This window comes from Ahaetulla prasina, chromosome 1 (genome assembly GCF_028640845.1).
Source record: "Ahaetulla prasina isolate Xishuangbanna chromosome 1, ASM2864084v1, whole genome shotgun sequence".
Classification (NCBI taxonomy): Eukaryota; Metazoa; Chordata; class Lepidosauria; order Squamata; family Colubridae; genus Ahaetulla; species Ahaetulla prasina.
The window spans coordinates 126,964,566-126,989,643 of record NC_080539.1 but is presented as its reverse complement, the minus strand read 5'-3'; the positions used below and the strand labels follow the sequence as shown (position 1 = coordinate 126,989,643).

General features: G+C 36.1%; 1 protein-coding gene across 4 annotated transcripts in view; it reads right to left on the bottom strand.

Annotated features, from left to right (window-relative positions):
• The window catches only part of EPHA7 (EPH receptor A7), a 182,848-nt gene that overhangs the window by 101,075 nt on the left and 56,695 nt on the right, over positions 1-25,078 (bottom strand). For all 4 annotated transcript variants that reach the window (XM_058175230.1, XM_058175240.1, XM_058175256.1 and 1 more), the window contains exon 5: positions 24,237-24,572. In XM_058175230.1, coding sequence (XP_058031213.1) covers positions 24,237-24,572 — 336 coding nt within the window. The remainder of the gene's footprint in view (positions 1-24,236; positions 24,573-25,078) is intronic.

The window sequence follows — 25,078 nt, the reverse complement described above, 5'->3', positions numbered from 1 at the left end:
ACAGAAGCATTGCGTGCACACATGAGCGCACATGCACCCACGAGCGAACCAGTAGTGATGGGTTTTGAAACTTGCCCCTGGACTGTATGTGTAACTTTGCTCTTCTTCTGTAATGCTGTCATCATATGATAAATAAATAAAAATAATAATAATAATAATAATAATAATAATAATAATAATAATAATAATAATAATAATAATAATAATAATAATAATAGACATCTTTTTCTATCCATACAATTACTATAAAAATAAATAAATATACATTTACATGTTACCAAATCGGTTAGTTCAACAACAATGCCCAGAAAAACTAGGGCTACCAGACCTAAGATGCAAAAACCAAGGACCACTAGATAGCCTCAGAGTCTTATATCAGTGGTGAGATTCAAATAATTTAACAACCGGTTCTCTGCCCTAATAATTTCTTCCAACAACCAGTTCACCAAACTGCTCAGAAAGTTAACAACCGGTTCTCCCAAAATGGTGCAAACCGGCTGAATCCCATCACTGCTTATATATCTTATATATCATCTAATGGTCATGTGGATTTTTGGAACATCAAACTGCTGGCCTTAGGATAAATGAAATTTCACATAAAAGATTAGTTAGTTTATGTAATTCATGGCTACTATTTATGAAAGTACCAATTTGCTTATGCTATCTTTTAAAAGAATTAAACATTCCACAGATAACTCAGAGTAGTTCTCACAACAACTTTATATTACACTACATAAATGTACTTTATCAGAACTGCTAAACTGATTCTCCATGTTCACATATAATATACCCCTGAGCAACAGATATTTGTGCCAAAAAAAAAAGTAAACAGTTTTTTAAAAATTCTCACTTTGTTGATGCTGCAAACAGAATACTGGACCAAATAATTGAAATATTAGATCCTGGAGGGTAGTTCTTAAGTTATTTATATTATGTGTGAAAAGACTTCAGATAATTAAATGCAAATCTAAAATAAGGTGTTAAAAAGTTATGCAAATAAAAAAGGAACATCAGAAATTTGTTTGAATGCTAAACTAAAACCATAATTCTTCACACAGGTATCTAAAATAATATAACATATAGACAAGTATCATAATATTAAGCACATTAAAATGTATGAGCATAGAGCATCAGTTGCACAAAGTTTTGGAAACTAAGAGGCTCAAATTAACTTCAGAATACCATTACATACATTATTTCCCAGAAAGCAATCACTTTCAGAAAGATTAAAACATTTTGTTTTATATATAACCTTAAAGGGTATAAAAAGTCTAATTACATTCCTGCTTCTATTTTAATTTCTTTTATAGTATTTTTAAAAAATTTATTTTCCATGGCTTGGACTATTTTATAAACTTAATTACAACAGATCTTAGCTAGAATCCTATTAAAGCATTACATAAATAAGAATTAAGAATAATCTTCTCTACCAGACTATGGGCATTAATATGTAGGTTCAACTTAAGCATTTTAAGTCCTTTCCATTTTCAGAAAAAAAAATGGAATTCTACATTTAATTTATCTGCAATGTTTGTTTGTTTGTTTATAAATTTGTTGTCCATCTCACCACTATTTAAATTTATCCTCACATCAGGAAGAATAGCAGACACTCTAGTAAGACATTCAACTGTTCAACTTGGCGTGGGGTGTGGCAGGGAGTACGTTTCTTTGAACATACTGTTTACTTCATTCTTGAAACAAAAAATACCAATCGCCTAATCCTTCCATATCACTGATTTAATATGCATAGCACTCTTTTTGCTCAGCTCCTTCGGCAATTACTGCAGTTTAAAAATTAAAGCATCTTACTCTTTCTATGGTCTGTTTCAGGGGTGAAGTCCAGTAGGTTCTAACAGGTTCTGGAGAACCGGTAGCAGAAATTTTGAGTAGTTCGGAGAACAGGTAGCAGAATTTTTGAATAGTTCAAAGAACCGGCAAATACCACCTCTGGCTGGCCTCAGACTGGGGTGGGAATGGAGATTTTGCAGTATCCTTCCCTGGAGTAGGATGGGAATGGAGATTTTGCAATATCCTTCCCCTGCCACACCTAGCAAGCCATGCTCACAGAACCGGTAGGGAAAAAATTTGGATTTCACCTCTGGTCTGTTTGCAATATAAAGCGAACTAGGAACAATGGGTAAATCCAGTGATTTTCTCACCCTTAATCCAGGAACTATTTTTTTGCCCTTCATTGATCCCGTTTCACATGGCAGGATAAATCACCACGGGAGTTTCACCAAAAAGGAAATAATGAAGCAGCATAACTCAATAAACATGGGCATTATCTTTTTTCTTTCATCAACAAATAGCCAAAACCTTGGCTACTTTAGTGATTTTTCTGTTTCTGTGAACTGAAGCTTTTTATCAAGCTTTCTAAAAAGTGGTTAATGAAGCAAAATAAATGAATCAACCAGATCACTCCAAAGTTCAGGTCACATTTTAACAGTTGGTAAGTAGAATCCCTAAAAGAGTCTCATGATATGGCTATCTTAAAACAGACCAAATACACACTTAAGCACACATTATTCAAGAGGCCTGCCTGCCAGCAATAAAGGCCGAAATTGGATACCTGGTGAGATTAATTACCTAGATAGAGCATGATAATGCAAATCAAATGGGAATGTAATTAAAGTGCACCTTCCATGAAAATTATTCATTGCTGATAGATCAGGTGACAGATAAATCAAAAGACTTTTAAAAAATTAAAAAGTACAGGTTAAATTCAGGCACACCCTTGCCTTTTTAGTTTACAGTAACTATAGTTACTTCATACATTTTTATTTTATTTTTTCTTCGACATGTGAGACTACATTTTATTTCCAACAAAAAGAGATTATAAAACACAAAGCCAACTAACATGGAACAGCAGTGATACTTCGTTTCATTTTTAAAAAAATCACTATATGCATATGTCATAAAAAGCTTATTGGTACATTAATAAACTACCTAGTGTCATGAATAACATTCCTATGCATACAAGGCTATAAATAGTTATAAAAATCATAAAGTTTAAAAAAAACTAAAAAAGTTTATATCCTCACAAAATGAACCATCATCATCATCATCATCATCATCATCATCTTTTAACAACTCCATAATCCCTTGCGGGGTGGAGTCTGGGCAACGAATGGAGCTAGAAGAATATTTAATGGCCGGATGCCCTTCCTGTTGCAAATGCAGAGCTTTGTTCAGCAGATATATTCTCATTGTGCCCAGAAATACAAAATGAACCTTCATGAATTTATCATAAATTGTTATGCATGCCACGTCCATATTAAGTATGAAGCGTCTGTTATTGTTATAGTTTTAATAGTTGGCAGTGAAGGTTCATACTATCAGCTACCTTTTGGGTGAGCCTATGTAAATGTTTTCTATTAATAGAAATAAGCATACAGTTTAAATGAAAAGTAATGCCTCCAGACTTTTATGTCAGCAGCAGATGACAGGTCTGCTGTTTTAGAAGCTCTGATATATTAATTAATTCATTACTTAACTTCTGTTGGAGGGAAATTGCTTTGAGAAAAGGTGTGGTTATTCTTCATGAAATGGAAGCCTGCAGTGAGCATTCATCACTGAGTTTTAAGCAAGTTTGATTGCCGAAGGAGTCTCTCCAATTGAAATTCACAGTAAATGATAATAACTGTGTTGGTGTAAGTACTGCCACATTGCTGGGGCAAAAAAAACCCAGATGGTGAACCAGGAAGAGTTGATGTATGTTATCAAGAATGAAGTAGACAATCTGTGACAGCAACTGAGCGAGTTCACATGAGAAAAGGTGATAAACTGATTAAGGGCAATTGACAGATCACTCAAAAGGGAAATAGCTGTCAAACGTGGAATTTCACAGTTATGTGTGGACCATTGCATTATGGATCTTCCATTATTGGAAGGTTTGAGCATGATGTGTTCCTTGCATGCTGTGAGCAGAGATGAAAGCTGAGAATTGACATTTGTCAGCACTTGCTGTCACTCAACAAGAATGAAGGTAGCAAATTTCTTCACAGCACTGAGCCAATGAAACATGGGCTTATCATAGTAACCCAGAAATGCAGCATCAGTCCATGGAATATAATTACAAAACTTCACCAATGGGGGAGGGAGATCAAACCTTAGGCTTTGGCGGTTTCAGGGAAATTGATCTCACCCCATTCCTAAGAGGTCTATAAGAGCACAAACATGCCTACCGTTCCTGTCCTATTGTTTCCTTTTGTTATATCCAATTAATATAGTTATTACATGCTTATACTCATATATATGCTTATATGTTATATAGTTGCTTCATGCTTATGCTTATGTATGCTGTTATGACAAATAAATAAATAAAATAAAATAAATAAAATAAAAAAATTCAAATGGTGTAATTCACATGAATTTCTTGATCATTAAATACAGGGCCCATTTCAAGGATTATTTTCCCCATTTTATTTATTTAAAATTTCTCTATTTAAATTAAAGATATGAAAATGGAAGCATTCCTTTTCAGCCAGTCCTTGTATTCCTGAATACTTGGTTCTGGGACAAGAATTGAAGCTACTACTGACAAGTCAGTATTTAATTCTATTTTGGCAAGTACAATAATGAAATTGTACACTGCTTTGGAACTTTTGCATAGTGCTGGAAACAGAATCAGACTGCAGACATTAGATTATGTGAATTGTTTAAATATTGACATGAAAAATTAGGGTTGATTTTTTTTTAAAGGTGACAAAGAAGAAAAACTATGAAATTCAAGTAAATGATCTATTCTGCGTCAATAACAGCTATTTAAGTTTCAAAATTCAATAGCGATAGTGCACAAGAAAATTTGGATAAACGAAGGAAATCACTAGGGTATAAATTAAGAAAACAAAAAGAAAAATGATTTTAAAACTTCAAGAGGGAGGTGCTGTATAAATGAACAATGGCTATAGGGAAAAAAGAACCTTTTCAACAGTATTTCTCTAACTTAAACATATCCCATTGGATATATATATATTTATATATATATAAAATTTTACAGAGAACCAAAGACAGAATATGAACAGACATATAATAATAAGGGAAGTTTCTGAAGCTATAAAAGAGATTAAACCAGGAAAAGTACCAGGATCAGATGGATTGCCTCTTTTACCTCTATGTTTTGAGGACAAACTATTACAAACCCTCTAAAATATGATTAATACTATCCTATAGGGAAGTATGACTTAGTAAAGGACTAACATAGCATTAATACCTAAAGAGGATCAAGATTTAACCTTAACAAAAGAATTATAGCATAAAATCATTTTTCTGACTAGTGATTATAAGAAAATGCGAATATGATAGTCTCCTTCTACCATATAATATAAAACAAATTAACGAAAAAACTTAGACAATGAGTTATTTCTGGCTGTAGTTCACTTTTTGGCAGTCCTGTTTCTTCTACCTGTTAATGCAAATTATTTCGCATAGAAATAAAACTGTCACAGTAATAACAACAACATACTGTTCAGCTGTGTAATATTCAGGTATGCTTAAAAGCAGGTGAAAAAAAACCCACAAGGCACTTTTAAGTAATTTCATATCAGCAAGGTGACTGTCAAACTTTAAGCAGGAGAACAGTAATTTGAATAAACAAAATAAATAGATGTCAGGGACTCTTCTCAACCTCTCATTCCACATTTAAATTTGGATTTATCCAGTTCCAAATGTCAATATATTCAAAGAAGAAACTGTGAGCCAGGAACTCCTAAGGATTACTCATTATGCCAAATAGCTTTCCGAATTAAGATACAGGTGTGGCTAGCAGCAGTTCAAGTCAGATTGGCCTGAACATATCTCCAATTGCACATTTTTAGAACTTTCTAGCATACTGTATGATAACAGAGAGAGTAGGAGCCATTTTTCCCTAACAATTCCCATTCAATAGGCAACCATAACATTTCTCCTCCCTCCAAACAATTAACACAAAATGAGGGAGCAAGGCAGTTAGAAAGATTGTTCTTTAGCTATTTGCATTATTCTGAGTTTCTCTCCCCCTCCCCCAGAGAGAGAGAGAGAGAGAGAGACAGACAGACAGACAAAGACAGAGAGAAGCAAGTTCTTAGACATTCTTCAGTTTCTTTCAATTATGAAAGATTAAACAACTATCAAGAAAGTAGACTGCCCAAGAAATGTGCGGTTGTTGCCTCGAAACCATGTTTAAAGTGCTAGATTAGGATCACAAATACCATGTACAAATTCTCAGTCAGCTATGGAAAAACTGCTCAGTGACTTCAGAATAGGAGATTATGGCTAATTTATACCCTTTATACTATACCTTCAGGTTCTTAAATTAACTGAGACACCAGCCTTGTTTTGCCCTCTCTGGATAATTTTACAGACTAAGTTTTGAAAATAAACCAGGATAATGCTAGTCTTATGAACAGACAGGGCACATGCTTGTATGCTACTTATTGTAAGCTAGAAAGGTTACAAATAACTTTTGCAGGCATACATAGCACATGGTTGAAAAAATGGGACAAAGGACATTTATGTATAAATTCAGGTATGCCACTGAATTTTGTATCTAATTTAGAATAGAATAGAATTTTTTTATTGGCCAAGTGTGATTGGACACACAGGAATTTGTCTTGGTGCATATACTCTCAGTGTACATAAAAGAAAAGATACATTCATCAAGGTACAACATTTACAACACTTAATGATAGTCATAGGCTACAATTAATTAAGCCTCAATTGAATTGGTTGTATTGCCATACAGCTAGTGGTGTGCAATTATATTTAGTGTTTCAGGTGTTTGTACATAGAAGAGACAACAATGTTTCAAAAACCTTAGCACTACAACTCTGATACATATCAAAGGTTTTTATACCACCAATAAAACTGGAAACTTTGTCAGTAAACACTAATCAATAGGCCTTTATTTTTATATTATATTGTAGAATTCAAGACTATTTAGAGCAATAGGTGATGTGTTTTTTATATAATTGGATCCAGTGATGGATTGCTACCGGTTCGCCCCAGTTTGACCCCCACCCTGTCAAAGACCTTGGAGTTTTTACATCTAACGATTTAAGTGCCAAAGCCCACTGCAACTATATAGCTAAGAAGGCTCTAAGAGTTAACTTAATTTTGCGTAGCTTCTTTTCAAAAAACACCACGCTACTGACCAGAGCATATAAAACATTTGTTAGGCCAATTCTTGATTACTGCTCTCCTGTCTGGAACCCATACCATATATCTGACATTAACACAGTTGAGCGTGTCCAAAGGTATTTTATGAGAAGAATTCTCCACTCCTCCAAAACCAATAAAATACCTTATTCCACCAGACTTGATATCCTGGGTCTAGAAAACTTGGAACTTCGTCGCATTCGACAGGATCTGGGTTTAGCATATAAAATCATCCGTTGCAATGTCCTTCCTGTCAATGACTTTTTCAGTTTCAATAACAATATCACAAGAGCTACCAACAGATTTAAACTCAATGTCAACCGCTCCAGTTTAGATTGCAGAAAACACGATTTCTGTAACAGAATTGTATATGCTTGGAATGCATTACCTGACTCTGTTGTTTCTTCTCATAACCCCAAAGGCTTTACTCAAAAACTGTCCACGGTTGACCTCACCACTTTCCTTAGAGGACTCTAAGGGGCGTGCATAAGAGCACAAACGTGCCTACCGTTCCTGTCCTATTGTTTCTTCCCCTATGTATATATATGTTTATAGTACCTCGTTTCTCCTCATATATACGTTCATATATTATATAACCCTTTATGCAACGCTTGTATATATTGTTACGACAAATAAATAAATAAATAAATAAATAAATAAATAAGTTTGGGTGAACCGGTAGCAACGGTGGTGGGAGGCTCCGCCCACCTGTCTGGATGTCATCAAATACGATCTGTGCTTGTGCATGTACAAGCAAACCGGTAGCAAAGGTAAGTGAAACCCACCCCTGATTGAATTGCTGAACAAATATTTATACATAAAATGTGTCTATAAGTTTCTGAAAATCTCCTAGGTTTTCACAGAAAAGGAATAATCTAGCAAAGATATATTTCAAGAATCCATTTAATTTAATATGAATAGTGCAATTGGTATATTTTGATTTAAAAGCACTAAAATATATTATCCCTGCTTCACAATATCATTAATCTTAATGATTACACTGTCCAGAAACCAGTAAGTTATATGTGTATTGGCCCTTACTTAAAGGTCTCTTCTAATGAAAAGAGGCCCCCATATACCCTGAAAGATTGGGGTATATTCTAGCATTTCATGAGCATAAATCCTAATTCCTATAACACCATATGCATTTCACAATGTGTACAAACATGCAATATATATCTATATTTGGGTATTTACTTTATGCAGTATTTATAAGAGCTTAAGTACTACACATTACAAAGAAAAATAATATCAACCTGGTCAAAACAAAAAGCAGTCAATCAATAATATCATATTAATTGACGTGAGGTTGTTAATTCATGTTAAGATACAAATCCTATTCTGTAACTCTTAGCACATTATTTTATCTTGGTTCTTCCATGTTCTACAGTACCGCTGTTAATCACAAATATTGTTAAATTTGAAATAGTAATTATCACATGTCGACATGCTATGGATAATTAAGGACTGCTCACTCAAAATCCATATTAATTGTCTTTCACACATCTCCTTGCCTTGCTCTTGTATCCTCTCTAAAAGAAGGAAATATGGATTTGTATGTATATCTTCAGCATGTTGTTATATGACATATTTTTTCTTTCTTAGTCATATTAAATTAATTTTGCTGCTTCACAATAATTATCTATCCCTATATGACTGACTTTCTCTTAAGTGAAATGCATTATGGCTGTATTTTTTTCCTACAGATTGTATTTTTAGCTTTATTTATTCTTACAATAAAAATTATATAATAATTTATTATAAGAATATAAAAGAATGACAATGATTAACAGATAAAATCAACAATTTTTAAAGGTTTATATCATGATTATGTCTTTTCCTTTCCCTGGTACTTGGTTTAATTGACTAAAGCTGTTAATGATCCTCCTGAATCAATGTATTTTGCTTGTTGCTATAATTCACTCCATTGGTAGACTGTACATAATTCCACCAAGTATTTATCTTATCTTATCAGACTTGAACTCATTCATCATTAATGAAACAAGTATTTTTTAAAATCAACATTTACGATATTAATATTAAAAGTAGGAAAAGAACATCAAATAATACTAGAAATTTACTGCTATCTCAGCAAATTATCAACAAAATTATGTTAGGAGACGTGTTGGCATAGCAGCTTAAGGACACTGGATCTGCCAATCAGAAATAATTGACACTCGGGCAATTTGAACACCATGGGACAGGGTGAGGTCCAGTGGTGGGTTGCTACCGGTTCTCCATTATTATGAGTAGTTTGGAGAACCGGTAAATGCCACCTCTGCCTGGCCCCACCCCCCAATCTATTGCTGCCTCCCATCTCCCAGCTGATTGGCTAGAAGGAAAAAATCAGGACTCACTTGACAAAGAAGAGGGGGAAAAAACAAGACACCATTGCTTTAAACTGAGAAGCCAAGAAGCCTTCCAACTGATCAGCTAGAATGAAAAAATCAGGACTCGCTTCTCAGCCAGGAGATAACTTGGCAAAGAAGAAGGGGGGGAAAAAAGACGCTGTCATTTTAAATTGAAGCAGTTTCTGGAAGGAGGTTTTTATTTGCAGAAGCAGTTCATTTCTGGGTCAGCTGAACAACAGCCTGGATAAGAGGAGGGATTCTTATATGGTTCTGTGTTTTTGAAGTTTTGGGGTTTGTGCAAAATAGGCTTTGTGTTTCTAAAAAGTTTGGTCAATTTCCTGTCTTGAATGAGTTTTCTGCCTGCTTGTAAATGGAGCTGAACTTCCGGCTTCCGCTTTCTATGATCTCTAAGCACCGGTAGCTGTTTTCTGCTTACAAAGTTTCCTTTATGCAGCTGGCAGGAATGTGGAATTCCAGGTAGGTTCCTTGTTAGCAGCTTGATTTTTCCTTACTTATGTGGGAGCCTTTTCTTATGAGTAATATTTTATTTGGGAAATGAAGAGGGGAGAGTATGATTCCTTCCCAGAACAGATTAGTGGGGTGGGGAGGGAATGGGGATTTTGAAGTAACCTTCTCCTGGGTTGGGGAGGGAATGGGGATTTTAGGCTTGCTGTCAAACATCAGCCATAATACTAATTACTGTTTTGAACAATATGCAGGTTGTATTACACAAATGGCTATTTTATATGTGAAATTATGACTGAAACCTATATAGGTTCACACTGTCAGGAAGTTTCTTCTTAGTTTTAGGTTGCTTCTCTCTTTGTTGAGTTTCCATCCATTGCTTCTTGTTTTGCCTTCTGGTGCTTTGGAAAATACATTGCGCCCCCCCCCTCTTTCTGGCAGCCCCTTAAAAGCCTGTTACCTATCACACTCTTGGGAAAGCATGTGAGCCATTTCCTCCTTTCAGTGGTCCATGAAAATGTATCTCTATCAGGGGTCTCCAACCTTGGCCACTTTAAGACTTGTGGACTTCAACTCCCAGAATTTGTCAGCAAAGCTGGCTGAGGAATTCCAGGAGTTGAAGTCCACAAGTCTTACAGTGGCCAAGGTTGGAGACCCCTGATCTATAGTATGTAGATAATAAAGTTGAAAAAAGCTGAACAATATTTTTGCAGAACTATAGATATGTTGAGGCTGGGTGTGACAATGAATGGCTGGGAGGGGAGGGGCCAGGCAAGGCACCCCTTGAAGTGAGTGACAATGAGTTGGCCATGCCTACCCAGCCATATGACCATCAAGCCACACCCATTGTCACATGACTATCAAGCCATTCCCACAAAATAAGCCATGCCCACAGAACTGATAGTAAAAAAATTTAGAACCCATCCCTGGTGAGCTCCCATTACTCATGCCCACACAGAAGTTTGAAAGCATCACTGCAAGTAGATAAATGGATATCACTCCAGTGGAAAGGCTAGCTGCATGTGGCAAACGGGAACCGGCATTGGACCTGCCTGGACATGAGGCAAGATAGGCAGAAGAGCCCCTTGAAGATGTCACCAATCTGAACACCGCTACCATGTTTCCCCAAGAATAAGCCCTCCCCAAAAATATTTAAATGCATGTGCAGCAGGTCCCCGCCATTTCCTCTGGTTAGGGTTAGGGAGACAGAGCTGGAAATCAGGTAAGAGAGAAAGAGGATCCCTGTCTTGCTCCACACACTCCAAAATAAAAAGACCTTCTGAAAATAAGGCTAAGCGCTTATTTTGGGATTCAAATAATATAAGACAGGGTCTTATTTTCAGGGAAATACAGTAGTCAGATGGTGCAAGCTAGTTTGTCCACCATGGTGCACCGTGGAAAAGCACACAGGGACGAAACCAAACCTAAGTAGCAATTAGGCTGTAAGGACTATTCTGTGAAGTGTAGATCTCTTTAAGTAATGTATGCCAAAGGAAATAATGTGTTCTTACTTTTGCAGAGTTAAAAAGCTGTCTTTACTAAAACACAATTTCGATATTAATAATTACTTCCCCCACTGGCAATTAATATAATGTAGTCCCTGGCTTCAACCATTCATTTAGTGACTGTTCAAAGTTACAACAGCACAGAAGGAAGTAACTTATGATCAGCCTTCACACTTGCAACCACTGCAGCATCTCCATGATCAACATTCAAGTGCTTGGCAACTGGTATGTAGTTACAATGGTTGCAGCATCCCAGATTTATGTGACTGCCATTTGCAACCTTCCCAGCTGAAGTCAAATTCGCTGAACAACATGATTATCTTAACAATTACAATGATTTTCTTAACAACTGTAGAAAAAAGGTCATAAGACTGAGAATGCCACACTTAACAACTGCCTTGTTTAGCAATGGACTACTAGACTATCGAACCAAAAATTCACCATGCACAGAACACAAATATAAAATATACTGTCCGTTTCCTTGAGCAATAGTTCTGGTCAAGGGTGAAATTCAGCAGGTTCCCACAGGTTCTGGAGAACCAGTAGTGGAAATTTTGGGTAGTTCAGAGAATCGGCAAATACCACCTCTGGCTGACCCCGTAGTGGGGTGGGAATGGAGATTTTGCAATATCCTTCCCCCAGGAGTGGGGAGGGGGTGGGGATTTTGCAGTATCCTTCCCCTGCCATGCCCACCAAGCCATGCCCACAGAACCGGTAGGGAAAAATTTTGAATTTCACCCCTGGTTCTGGGGAGTATGTTTTGTTATTGGGGAAAGTCATAACAAGTGAGAGTGCTATTTGTCTTAATGCTTTGTGAGCTCCCCTCAAAATGAAGCATTGGCAAGCTTTTGGGCTGAATGGGAATGGTCTAGTTTTATTTTGGGACTGATAGTTTGGCAAGACTGGTCCTGGCACCTTCAAACACAGAGTGAGTGGCTTTGTGGTGTACCTCTGAACAGTTCACGGGCAAATGCCTACATTGGTATATTCCCCTCGAAATGATATTCATAGAGTTCATTTTGTATATGCTGATGCTTTTAAAACGTTTTTAAAAAATAGCAATACTTGATCTCTGAAGGACCATCTGCAGATTTTTACCTCATGTCTTGTTTCGAATAGGGATGCGGTGGCTCAGTGGCTAAGATGCTGAGCTTGTCAATCGAAAGGTTGACACTTAAGCGGTTCAGATCCCTAGTGCTGCGTAACGGGGTGAGCTCCTGTTACCTGTCCCAGCTTCTGCCAACCTAGCAGTTCGAAAAGCACATTAAAAATGCAAGTAGAAAAATAGGGACCACCTTTGGTGGGAAGGTAACAGCATTCCGTGTGTCTTTGGTGTTTAGTCATGCCGGCCACATGACCATGGAGAGATCTTCAGACAGCGTTGGCTCTTCGGCTTTGAAACAGAGAAGAGCACTGCCCTCTAGAGTCAGGAACAACTAGGACATATGTGCAAGGGGAACCTTTACCTTTACTTTGTTTTGAAGAATTTTTGAAAAGGAGGAGTGAGGGCAATAGCATGATGCCTTCAGGAAGGGAAGCCAGATGCATTCATGAATATGGGGAACCACTTTGTCTAAACAAGTTTCTCTGTCCTCTAAAGCAATTGCCCATTTTTCGCTCAATCTCCTATTAAAACAGTGATGAAAAAAATATCAGGTATTTGGCCATCTACTGTTCGATGACCACATGCTATCATATAGAGTGCTGCACACTCTCCCTTTTTATGTTTATGCTGAATAAAGGAAAACTGAATTGGAAGATGAAGATGGTTTAAAATTGGAGATAGAAACATAAATAACCTGTACTATGCTGATGACACGACCTTGATAGCCAAAAGTGCAAAGAACCTGCAACTCCGAATATTAAAAGTCAATTAAATACTAAGAAGACCAAACTTATAGCAACAGGTTGAACAATGAGCTTTAGAAGTGACAATGAAGATAATGAAATGGTGGTTAGCTTCTGCCTTTAATGATAAACCACCAACAGTAAAGAAACAAAAAGTCAAGAAATATGCTGCAGATCTGGCACACATCAAGACTTTAGGAAAGGTATTCAGATGCATGACATTTCTATATCTATAAAGATCAAAACAGTGCAGGAAATGGTATTCTTTACGGAACTTTATGGAAGCAGAAGTTGGATTTTGGAGATACTGAGTAGCTTTTGAACTCTGGTATTGGAATAGACTCCTGAGAATACCACAAACAGCCAAGAAACCAGACAAATTAATCATTGAACAAAAGAACCAGAGTTCTCACAAAAACGACTAGTCTCAAATTATCCTCCTTTAGATAAATTATATAAAGGTTTTGATGCTGGGGAAGGTGGAAGGAGAGAGAACTAGCAGCTAGGTAAAAACAGACTTGATGGCATATAATCAATCAAACAAACAAAAATCAATCAATCCATCCCTCAATCAAAATATTCTGCTTCCTAAGTATATGACTCTGACATAAAGCATTTTTTTTTGTTTAAACAATCTTTTTTTTCCAACTACTCTGTTTTTAAGGTGGTCATGCACATTGTCTTTAAATATACATTGATGTTTTTGTATTGTTTTAATTTAGGGTATTGTACTATCTTAGTAACATATATGCCAGCACTGATTTTACTTAATCCTACAAAATAGAACAAACAAAAAACTTATTTTATTCTAGTTCTTCATGCTACGTGAGCAGGGGGCTGGACTAGAAGACCTCCAAGGTCCCTTCCAACTCCTATTCCATTCCATTCCATTCTAGTACAAATTTAGAAGACATTTAGTGGTTAACTAAATTTAAAGCAGGAAACACTATTCTTTGTTTACAATTTGATATATATTTTTTAAAGAAAATAAGCATATTAAAATGATAGTCCCCATAATTATTGGAATGACAGGACTTCTTATTTTCATATGAAGCTTATTTTTCATAGACAGCCACTGATTTTTCATTTACTTCGAGCATAAAATAGGTTACTAAATCCTGTCACGTAGCTGACATTAAGTTAACTCAGGGAGTAATAAATGTTATTTTGGTTAAAGCAGCGTAAAGCAGTCAAAGAACCTTTTCTATAAAATGGTATGGAATACACTTAAAAAAGAACAGCATGCATCATTGTACTTTATTGTCGAAATACTCGAACATAAAGTTTAAAATGTAAAGAAATAATAGAATAAAGATTTTTTTGAAAGATTTCTTAGCCATATAATAGTGTAGAAAAACATATGAAAATTGTAATTGCATAATTTTATTGTAAATTCAAGCTTGTTTATATATCATGCATAAATATTCTGCATTCCTTTTTTAAGTACAAGAGACAGCAGTTAAAACAGATAAATGCAAAAAATGAACTTGAAAAAGGAACATTAATTTTATGAGCAAGGCATTGTTTTATACTTTTCAAAATGCTTTTCTTAAAAAATATTATACATGTACTGCTTCTATAAAACTTTTCTCAGTTAATTGAAAAAGTATAGCATATCATTTACAAGATAAACTTTGATATGTAACAGCATTTAGTACCCTATATATGCAACTTTATCTACCTCTGCTGTATTTGTAGTGCTTGACATTTGGAACATAAGGAGTAGCCTACTCCAATCTACAGGTAGTCCTTGTACTACAGGTAGTACGAGTAACATCTCGTACAAAGACCATTTACAGTTATACAATGGTGATGAAAAAATAATTCTTTAATCAAGGTTCATATTTACAACCTTTGCAGGTCTGAAAAACAAAGAAAAAGCGAAGCAAGGTTGTAAGCACAATTTCAGTTTCACATAGTGACAGCTTCTTAATAACTAAGTTGCAGGTCCCAATTATGGCTTCTACAATAAGTCTACCTATATTTGTCTACCGTTATAGCTGGATCACCATGTTTAAATATAAACACAAGGCTGGCTTATTAGCTATAAAAAAATTTTTAAAAAATCTTCAATTTATCCAGATTCCAATGAATGACCCATTCCTTGTCCTATTAAAAACAATCCTTTAAAACAGGGGTCCCCAACCTTTCGGACCTTAGGGACCACTAAATTCATAATTTTAAATCCCGTGGACCACTAATATGATCTGCTTAATAACCAGCTGGGTGGGTGTGGCTAGGTGGTCATGTGACTGGGTGAGCATGACCAACTTGATGTCACTCACATCGAGGGGCACTCACCGGCCTCTACTCGCCCCAGCGCCTGGAGGCTCAGCGGGCTGAGATGGCCAGCCAGTTCCAGGACATGGTGCAGTCCCACTGGAATAAGGTCCTTTAGCTCTTTGCCACCAGCAGCACTTCCATCTAGCCTTCGCCCAAAGCCCCGCATCAAGTTGGAATTTCTGCCCCCCATTTGACCCACGCAAAAAGACCTTGAAGGGGGAGGCTCTCTGAAGCAACACAAGCGTTCATTGCACATATCCAATCCAGGGGCTGTAATTTGAGGACCCTCGATTTAGTGCAACATAAAAAATGCAAATTTTTCTGGGGACCACCAAAATTTTCTCGCAGACCACCAGTGGTCCACGGACCACCAGTTGGTGACCGCTGCTTTAAAACATATGTTTGGGAATGTTACATCAGGAAAAGAGAATATTTTAGAAAACGGCATTCAAAATAGTATATGGGGGGCCCCTTTTAATTAAAAACAGACATTGAGGAAGTTATGCTTTTGAATGAATAGATGGGGGAAGAATGTAAATTTAAATTTAAAAATTAATTTCTCATTTATTTTCAATAAAAGTTGATATACAATTAGATAGATGATAGATAGATAGATAAATAGATCTAAACAAATATTTTATAAAACAATTTATAAAACTGCATGGTTAATTTCATTTTAATTATATTGGAACATAATTATATAATGAATCCTGTACACCATAACCTCAACTGTTTCTTGAAATCTGTCACAAAAATTTCTCTGTATTATTCCAAATGATGAGGTATTTAATTGTAATAATCTGCACATTTAGTCTCCTCTGATTTGGCATTAATTTTCCTAATTTTTTATGGCATGGTTACTTTCTTTCATTAAAATTCAATGTTGCATAGACAGAACAAAAAAAGAAATAATGACTTGTATATATTTTATGTCATTTTCCCCGTTTCTTTAAATAAATTGATATTATCTAGGCAGTGATTTGTGTTTTGTGACTAAAACCCTGAAGAGTAAATAAACTCAAACAACATAACATAATAGGTTATTGTTATGAATATAACCACCTAATTTAATTGCACAATAGCAATATATAGGGTACAAGTTTACCCTCATAAAGCAAGTCTGACTACATAAAGTAACTACTGCTTCATATAGTACAACCAATCACGGACATAAATAAGAATCATATGAATTCTAGTTAACACAGCTATAAATCAGGCTATTTTTCTTTTTTTTCCTCCGTAGTAAATGTATATTTGTTATGTGTAACTGCACAAACATGAACAGAAGTCAAGTCTATCCACTAAATTCCAAGCTTTCTTAGACATAATTATAGTCATCAATCATTCTCTCTAAAATATTTCCTTTCCCCTTAACTGTGGAGGCCACAATTTATACAGCAAACTGATTAACACTCAGAACAATAAAATAAATAGGTTTCATTCTTCGGGTCTTAATAATCTTTAAATAAAATATCTTGCTTTAAACAAAGATGCAAAACCTATTTATAAATCAAACAAGCAGAAATCTCCCTTTTTCTAGGCAAGTAACATTCTAATGAAATATTTAAAAAATTGAGAAAGGTGAAAATGTTTTGGTATTCTGTTCATGAAGTACCAATGTTTTGGTACTCTGTTTATGAAGAAAAGAAGTTTCCATAGACAATAGTCTAATTAAAAAAGCATGCTTTTCATGTCAGTCACAGAAGAAAAATGTGAACAATGTATAGCAATAGCAGTAGCACTTAGACTTGTATACTGCTTCACAGTGCTTTACAGCCCTCTCTAAGTGGTTACAGAGTCAGCATATTGCCCCCAACAATCTGGGTCCTCATTTTACCCACCTCAGAGGGATGGAAGACTGAATCAAACTTGAGCCTGATGGGATTCAAATTGCCAAACTGCTGGCAGCCGGTGATCAGCAGAAGTAACCTCTAGTACTGCACTCTAACTACTGCGCCACCGTGGCTCTTATACATATAGATATTAGGTATACATATAAGTATACATATTCATAGTAGCATTATTACTTGACTTTCTTATGGCGTCTCCTGCACTGAAGAGAAGAAAGTTGCAAAGCTGAGACAAGCAGTGGCAACACTTCTAAGATTACCATAGTTTGTTTGTTTGTTTGTTTTTGTCTGAGATCTTTGGAATCATGTTTTATAAATTAACTAACATCCTCTCTCTGATTCTGGCAGTATATACCTATGGTTTTGCACTACGTTTGAATTAATAGACATTCCTGACTATTCTTCTCTGAAATGAAATGATCATATATTACCTCACCTCTCTTCCTAAAATGTATGGATTTTCCTTCCTAAATGCAAACATAAAATCAATGATATAACCATATAAATATGGTATTTATATCATTGATTTATATCGTTGATTTATATCGTTGATTATGGACAGCTAACATCAAAAACGTCATCAAAAAAGATTGCTTATTTGTACCCTATGACTATCATTAAGTGTTAAGTACCTTTGAATTGTTGATGAATGTATCTTTTCTTTTATGTACACTGAGAACATATGCACCAAGACAAATTCTTTGTGTGTCCAATCAAACTTGGCTAATAAAAAAATTATATTCTATTCTACAGCACATAGAATAGCACAGTGCACATATTCTGGGGAGAGAGAAGTTTTCTGATAATGGGCTCCAGCAGTACAAGCCTGAAAGCTTAGTGACCCAACTCAGGCTGGATCCTGCAACATTATCCTGGGAAATATATGTTTGCCTTTATTTGCATAAAATCAATGAGTCAAAATGGGTAAAGTAAAAAATGGGTAAAGTAAAGTAAAGTAAAATGCACCCCAAATTTTCCTCCCAACTCCTAAGTATGTGTATAAGGGCTGACTTTCTATGCATTACATCGGTATTAAACTCGCCATGTCACATTGGCGTCACATAACATTTTGCAACATTTTTTCCCCATCTGCGGAGCTGGGGGTGAAGGTGGCCTGTGCGTGACGCATCTGGCCCATGGGCTGCCACTTTGACACTCCTTCTCTAGTGGGCTAACTTCATTTATAAGAAAGATGTAAAAGAAAAGTTGCCACCAGCTATGTAACACCCACAACATACCCAATAAGTGTAATTCAGCAACATCAGCATGGAAATAGAGTGAAATCCCACTGTTTTCCAATACAGGTAAACCTTGACTTACAACACTTTGTTTAGTGACCATCCAAAGTTACAAGGGCACAGAAAAAAATGACTTACGGCCATTTTTCATACTTAGGACCATTGTGGCATTGCCATGATCACATGATCAAAATTCAGATGCTTGGCTACCTACTCATATTTATGATGATTGCAGTGTTCTGGGGTCATGTTATCTACTTTTATGACCTTTTGACAGGCAAGTCAGTAGAGAAACCAGATTCACTTAACAACCATGTCACTAATTTAACAACTGCAGTAATTCACTTAATAAATGTGACAAGAAAGGTCGTAAAATTGACCAAAATTCATTTAACAAATGTTTCACTTAGCAACAGAAATTTTGGGCTCAATTGCGGTTGTATATCGAAGACTACCTGTAGTAAAACAGCTGTATGTAAGATAGTGTTTACTACTTCTCCTATTAGATTGTCTATTTGTCCTGTAAAGTATTGAAGATTAGAATGTATGAGCAAACATGAAAGAAATATAAACAAACAGCTCTAGAGAATGGTTTGGACATACAATGGGAAGTCTAGTGTTCTTAACTGTGGTTAGTACATCAAGATGCCCAACTTGGGGAAACCAGAAGTGTCATGGTAATACTGGCTGGAAAATAGCGAGCTCCGACGAGCTTCGTGAAAATCCAGCCAAACAAACTGCTGTTGGAGGGTCTTCAGAGCAGAACCGTCTTGGAGGGATGGGGAAGAAAGAGAGGCACCTCAGAAGACCAAGAGGAACAGGCAAGTTCCTCAAAGGGTTGGAGGCAGCTCTTTGATCCGGCGGCGGTGGTGATGGCCATTGAAATGACCACTACAAGCTGGGGCAACTGGACTAAGATTTGTGCAGGAGCGGTGATTGAATGGAGTATTGTTACTGGGTGAGTGATTGGCCAACTCACAGTAAGAAGAAAAATTTTATGGAAGCTTAAAAGAGGTCCCAACCTGAAATAAGCAGCTAATTGGCACTTGGGAATTCAAAGTGAAGGGAAAAAAACAAAAACAAAGAGGAACTTAAAAAACTAAAGTCTAAAAAGGAAAACTTTCCTTTCTACCTGGATTTAAAATTGGATTTGGAGGAAATTAAAAACAATATAAGAAAAAGAAAACTGAGGGAGAATATTCTTTAACAATAAAATGTATTAATGGAAGAAGAGAAAGTACTGTTTTTGTGGATTTAAAATTGATACTTTGTTGCCTGGGGATTTGTGGATTGGAGAGAGAGATCTGCTGGCGGAAAAGAAGTATTGCAACAAGTGCTTTAAAGACTGAAGGAATAAAGGATTCAGACTATTGTGGGAAGTTTTAAGGAGTATTTGTTTAAACAGGTGGAGCACAATTTCAAAAAGAAGTGGAAAAAATAAAGACAAACTGGAATGGTCTAAATGAATATCTGAATTGGACACTACTTGGAAATAAAAAAGAAATAAGAGACACTATATGGACTTGAATTTGAACTATACATAAACTATAATAATAATAAACTAAAAAATATTTTCTCTTTGAATTGGCAGCATGGAAAATTGGGAGTATGAGTATGAGGAGATGTTTCAAAAGGTGTGAGAAGTGTTTAAGGGAAATACAGAAGCGGAGGACTGTCTTATACAGTGGTCCTGACTATCTGCAATGTTAGGTTTGGGCCTAAATAACATAATTAATTTTTATGAGTCCAGTAAAAAGTTGTTTTAAGAAATATTTTAAACCAAATCTTACCTTGTAAATCAAGGAGAAGATTTTTTTTAAAATAAAAAATAAAAAAATAATGTAAATTCATACTAGACTGACTGAAATTAATTTAATATTTATTGTCAGACTGTTTTCCTATCTAGGAAGACAAAAGTGACTGAGAGGGTTGTGTTATGCATATCTGCTCAAAACCATAGTCCCAATCTCTCTCTATTCATATTCCTTTCAATTAAAATATTTACATCATCAGGACATTTTTTTTTTAATTGTACAAAGACCTATGCAACTCCATGTCTGGGTGAAACTGTATGAATACTGTGTTTTATGCAAACTTTGATTTATTCTCCTGAATTTTCCACAGCTGCTGATATCAAACCAAATCAAATAATTTATTATAGGCATAGGTCCAGAAAATAAATCGTACAAAATGAAAATGGATAGATGCATCAATCTATATTACAGTCCACATTAATTAAATATAAGTTATGTAGCAAGGAATAAAAATGTAAGAACACAAGACAAGGAGTACAATAATGGTAAAGTAGAATAACATATAATACAAGTGCACAGATAAAAGTCCAAATCCTCAGCTACAAATTTAAGGTGAATAGAACAAACAGAGTCCAAGAATGGGCAAACTGAGAGAGTATAATTTAGTTCTTGTCCAACAGGAGAAATGGAAGTTGTGCTCTTTGCCCAGAAATTTCTTCACAATGGGGTAGTTAGAGTAGTTGAGAGTTACCCAAGAGTCACTGTAAATGGAATAACAAAGGTGTTCTGTCCCGTCCCTTCCTTCCCAAAACAATACAATGGTCTGCCAGCAATTTATTTACACTTGGCTGGGTTCCTTCTGACAACAAAAGTTCTGGCAACGTTCCTTCACGTGCCAGCCAAGTTCTTATCACTTAGCAGCGTGCCGACAGATCATTGCCAGGGCAACCAGGAGTCTGCAGGATGATCTTAAAGCACTCCCAAGTAATCCCAGCCTTCAGTCCAATGCAGTCAAAGAGCCAGTAGTCTGTAACTTTGTCTGACACAAGGGCCTATGGAGCACTCTCCCTGCTTTTATCCCCGTGGGGTATGGCTCCATGACTCAGCACTTCCTGGGCCTGCCCCACCCCTTCCTCTGCTGCACACGCTTCTCTCGGCATCGCTGTTTCGCATCTAGCCAAGATTGATCCTCAGCAGCTGGTTCTTGGGGCGTTGCCAGGGAGGAGGAGGGGTCAGGGGAAAGAGGCCTTGTCAGCTCCTCCTCCTCCTCCTGGCCTGCAGCTGGAATCTGAGATGGTGCCAGAGAGGAGGGAGATCCAGGGGAGGAAAGAGGCCTTGCCAGCTCCTCCTCCTCATTCTCCGAGTCATCCGGCTCCAGGAGGCCCGCCCAGGGGCCGGAGCCACAACAAGAGGAATATATGCCTCAGAAACTCTACTGAGATACCCTGGTAGGCATAAGTAGCTTTGAGAGCCTGAAGACAACTGATGAGGACAAAGTTGCAGAGAAGAACAACTAAACTGATCAAGAGCTTAACAAATTGCTTCTCAAATTTGGCAGCTTTAAGATATGTAGATTTCAAATCCCATAAGTTTCCTAGCCAACTTTAAGACAAAACATTCAGGATCTTTTGTGTGATAGAATCCAAATTGTGAAATTCTCTAATGAAGGAAGTTAGATCATCTTCGCAATCACAATGTTGCACAGTGTTGCTATTCCCATTTCCACAAATATAGAGTCTAAGCAACAGTATTAAAAAGGATAACAGTTGAAGATCACATTATTTCTCCCAACATCTATTATTTCTGTGTTCTCATGATCTTATCTTTATTTTGTCCACAGTGCATGAATAAAACACTCTTGAGTCTTTCTTAAACATTCTTATAAGTAAAAGCAAGTCCCTCTCCCCAACCTTTATGCTATTCTCTTATTGGCCTTAGATTGTCACTGGAGGTTTTCAAAAATGACTGGACAACCATTTGACTGGGATGGCATAAGGTCTCCTGCCTTGAGCAGAGGATTGGATTAGAAGCCTCCAAGGTCCCTTCCAGTCCTAATTCTATGTTCTGTTTAAGGGCAGCTTTCATCATGCATTTTCTTGAAGGAAAATCAAGTTACTGAGGCAATAAAACATGATATGAATTGGCAAAATTTACATCACTTACACTGTACTCTAACTCAACAGCTGGAAAAGGCCCTTAATTCAATACTTAATTTACCCTGATAATGTATATTTTCCTTCTTATTTATTCCGATTATTTCTTACACTGGAGCAAGGAGAAGCTATCCCAAGCAAATAAATGTGATTAATTGACACATACTATTAGTTAATTATTAACTATTTATTGACAGGTCATATGCACAAATATTTTTGCCTAATAAAATAAGCTCTGCATTAAAAATTATTTAAAAATTACTCCAAGAATTACCACACAATGTGAAAACAGGCACACTGAAAGAATGGATTACTTGGGAATTGCATATATGAGGTTCCTTGCTAGTAACATTTGGAAAGATGTGGTTGCATAAATGTCTGGTTGAGGATTATGGGAAAACGAAAAGAAGCAATGAAACAAAAGAAAAAGAATTCATCTAATCTCTTATGCATATCCCATCTTATTCTCTGAATATAGTTTGCCAACTGTAAGCATAACCTAATATCCAATATTCCCAAAATAGCTCTCTAGTCCAAAGTTATTCATCTGAACCTTGAAAAAAAAAGGATGTCACATAGGAATTTTACTGAAAACTCAGAAAGCAACTACAGTTACCAATCTCTTCTGCACGAACAATAAAAAGGCACAAATAGCGCAGCATTCTCAAATCACCATTTTATCAACAAGCAATTTATTATTTCACATACCTGAATAGGAAGTTTTCTATTTCAATATGCAAAATCACTAAAACACATTTTCCCCTTTGGGGACATTCTAGTTTGATGTGATTTTGCCTGACATTTCACCTGTCAGATTATCATAAATATAAGCCACAAAGAATAATTGTTGTAGTCTCACTGAATTTCATCATAAAATAACTGAAGCTACAAAATAAACTGAAAGCATAATCTTGGAAGAAGATTATGAATACTGAATGCACTAAGTAAATCAGGTATTTACTGAAGGCTTCAAATCATTTCAAAATTAAATATAACTCTTAAAATACTAGATGGCGGTACTTTAAAAAAGGCGCATAGTTTCTTGATTGAACAGTGAAAGCATTAGTAAATCATGCTGTCTCTCTGTTTTAGACGTTCCTTAATAAATTAAGAACACATGCAAAAATAATTTAAACTCCCAAGGGACAATTCAACCAACATTAAGCACCTTGAAGCCCCACTGAAGCAAAATTAAGCAAACCTGTAACTTATCTATTTCAATTAATGGAGCTGCAAAGTATTCAGCTATTACATTGTTTATATAAAGCTAACAGTTCTATCTTATTCCACACAGCAGAAAGAAAGAGATGTTTTATTTATCTGATTTGATTTAAAGTCATTGACCAAAATGGTGATGCCTTAGGCATGCCTAGCTGTTGTCTTTTTTGCTAACTAGTAAGCTAGCCTAACTAGTAAGCCAGTCTATTTGCATCAAAATTCAGGCTGGCAACCATTCAGAATTTGAAAACTTCAGGCCATCAGAAACCCAAATACTCTGACATAAAGCTACCTATGCAATCAGTATCACACAAATAACACACGTGCTACTGGCGATGTAGAGATGGATGCATTTGTGTGCAGTGAATTAAGCCTCCTTTCAGTTGTTAACAATATAGTTCTCTTTGTTCTACGTGCTCTAAAATATGACGACTTACCTGCTTGACCAGTGGTAACGGTAACAGCTGCAAAAAGCCTCTGGGAACGGCTTAAGTCAGAGACACCATTTAAAGCTTCAACTTCAAAAGTATAGTTAGCATGAGCTAACAGGTCCATGACGGTGACATAGTTGTCTGCTAATCCAGTTTGCTGGGGCATATATCCAACATTGCTCCCACAGGGAACACATTCACCCTGTTCCCAGCTGCACCTCTTGCATAATACCCTGTAGGTCACATCATTTCTTCCTCCGTTATCAGCAGGAGGGCTCCACTCCAAACTCACAGTAGTTTGGTTAATATTGAAAATAAGGTTCTGTGGTGCAGATGGCGGTCCTTTGTTAAATACAAACACAAAACAGGGATGGGGGAGATAGAGATTGAAAGAAAAATCAGCAGGGAAAATTTAGCTCATGTTTTAATTACCCAAGCTAAAGCTCGCCAGGCTTTAAACTTTTCATTTTATCTACCACACACTACCGAAAACTCCTACTTGAATTCAATTGACAAGAAGCCATATTTATTTTCCACTACGGAAACAAAGGCACTTTCTATGTATTTACTCAAGACCTTTTTGCAGCTTTTCTTGTCTGAAATTAAAGGGTAAGTTAATGGGCCTCTGAAGCTGACTAACAGAGAATTCCTCAAAATGAATTTTTTCTCCTTCTGAAATGCTTAAATTGGAATAAATTTAAGTATTTTTTTTTAATTTCTGTAATGTGATTTACAAAAACATGGGATACGGCTTTGTTTTTGAGAAGTCTGCAAATATTCATTAATTGAGCCACCAATGGCTTATTTTTCTTCTCAGAAACTGCTAATTTGATGCTGTTCCACCTTAG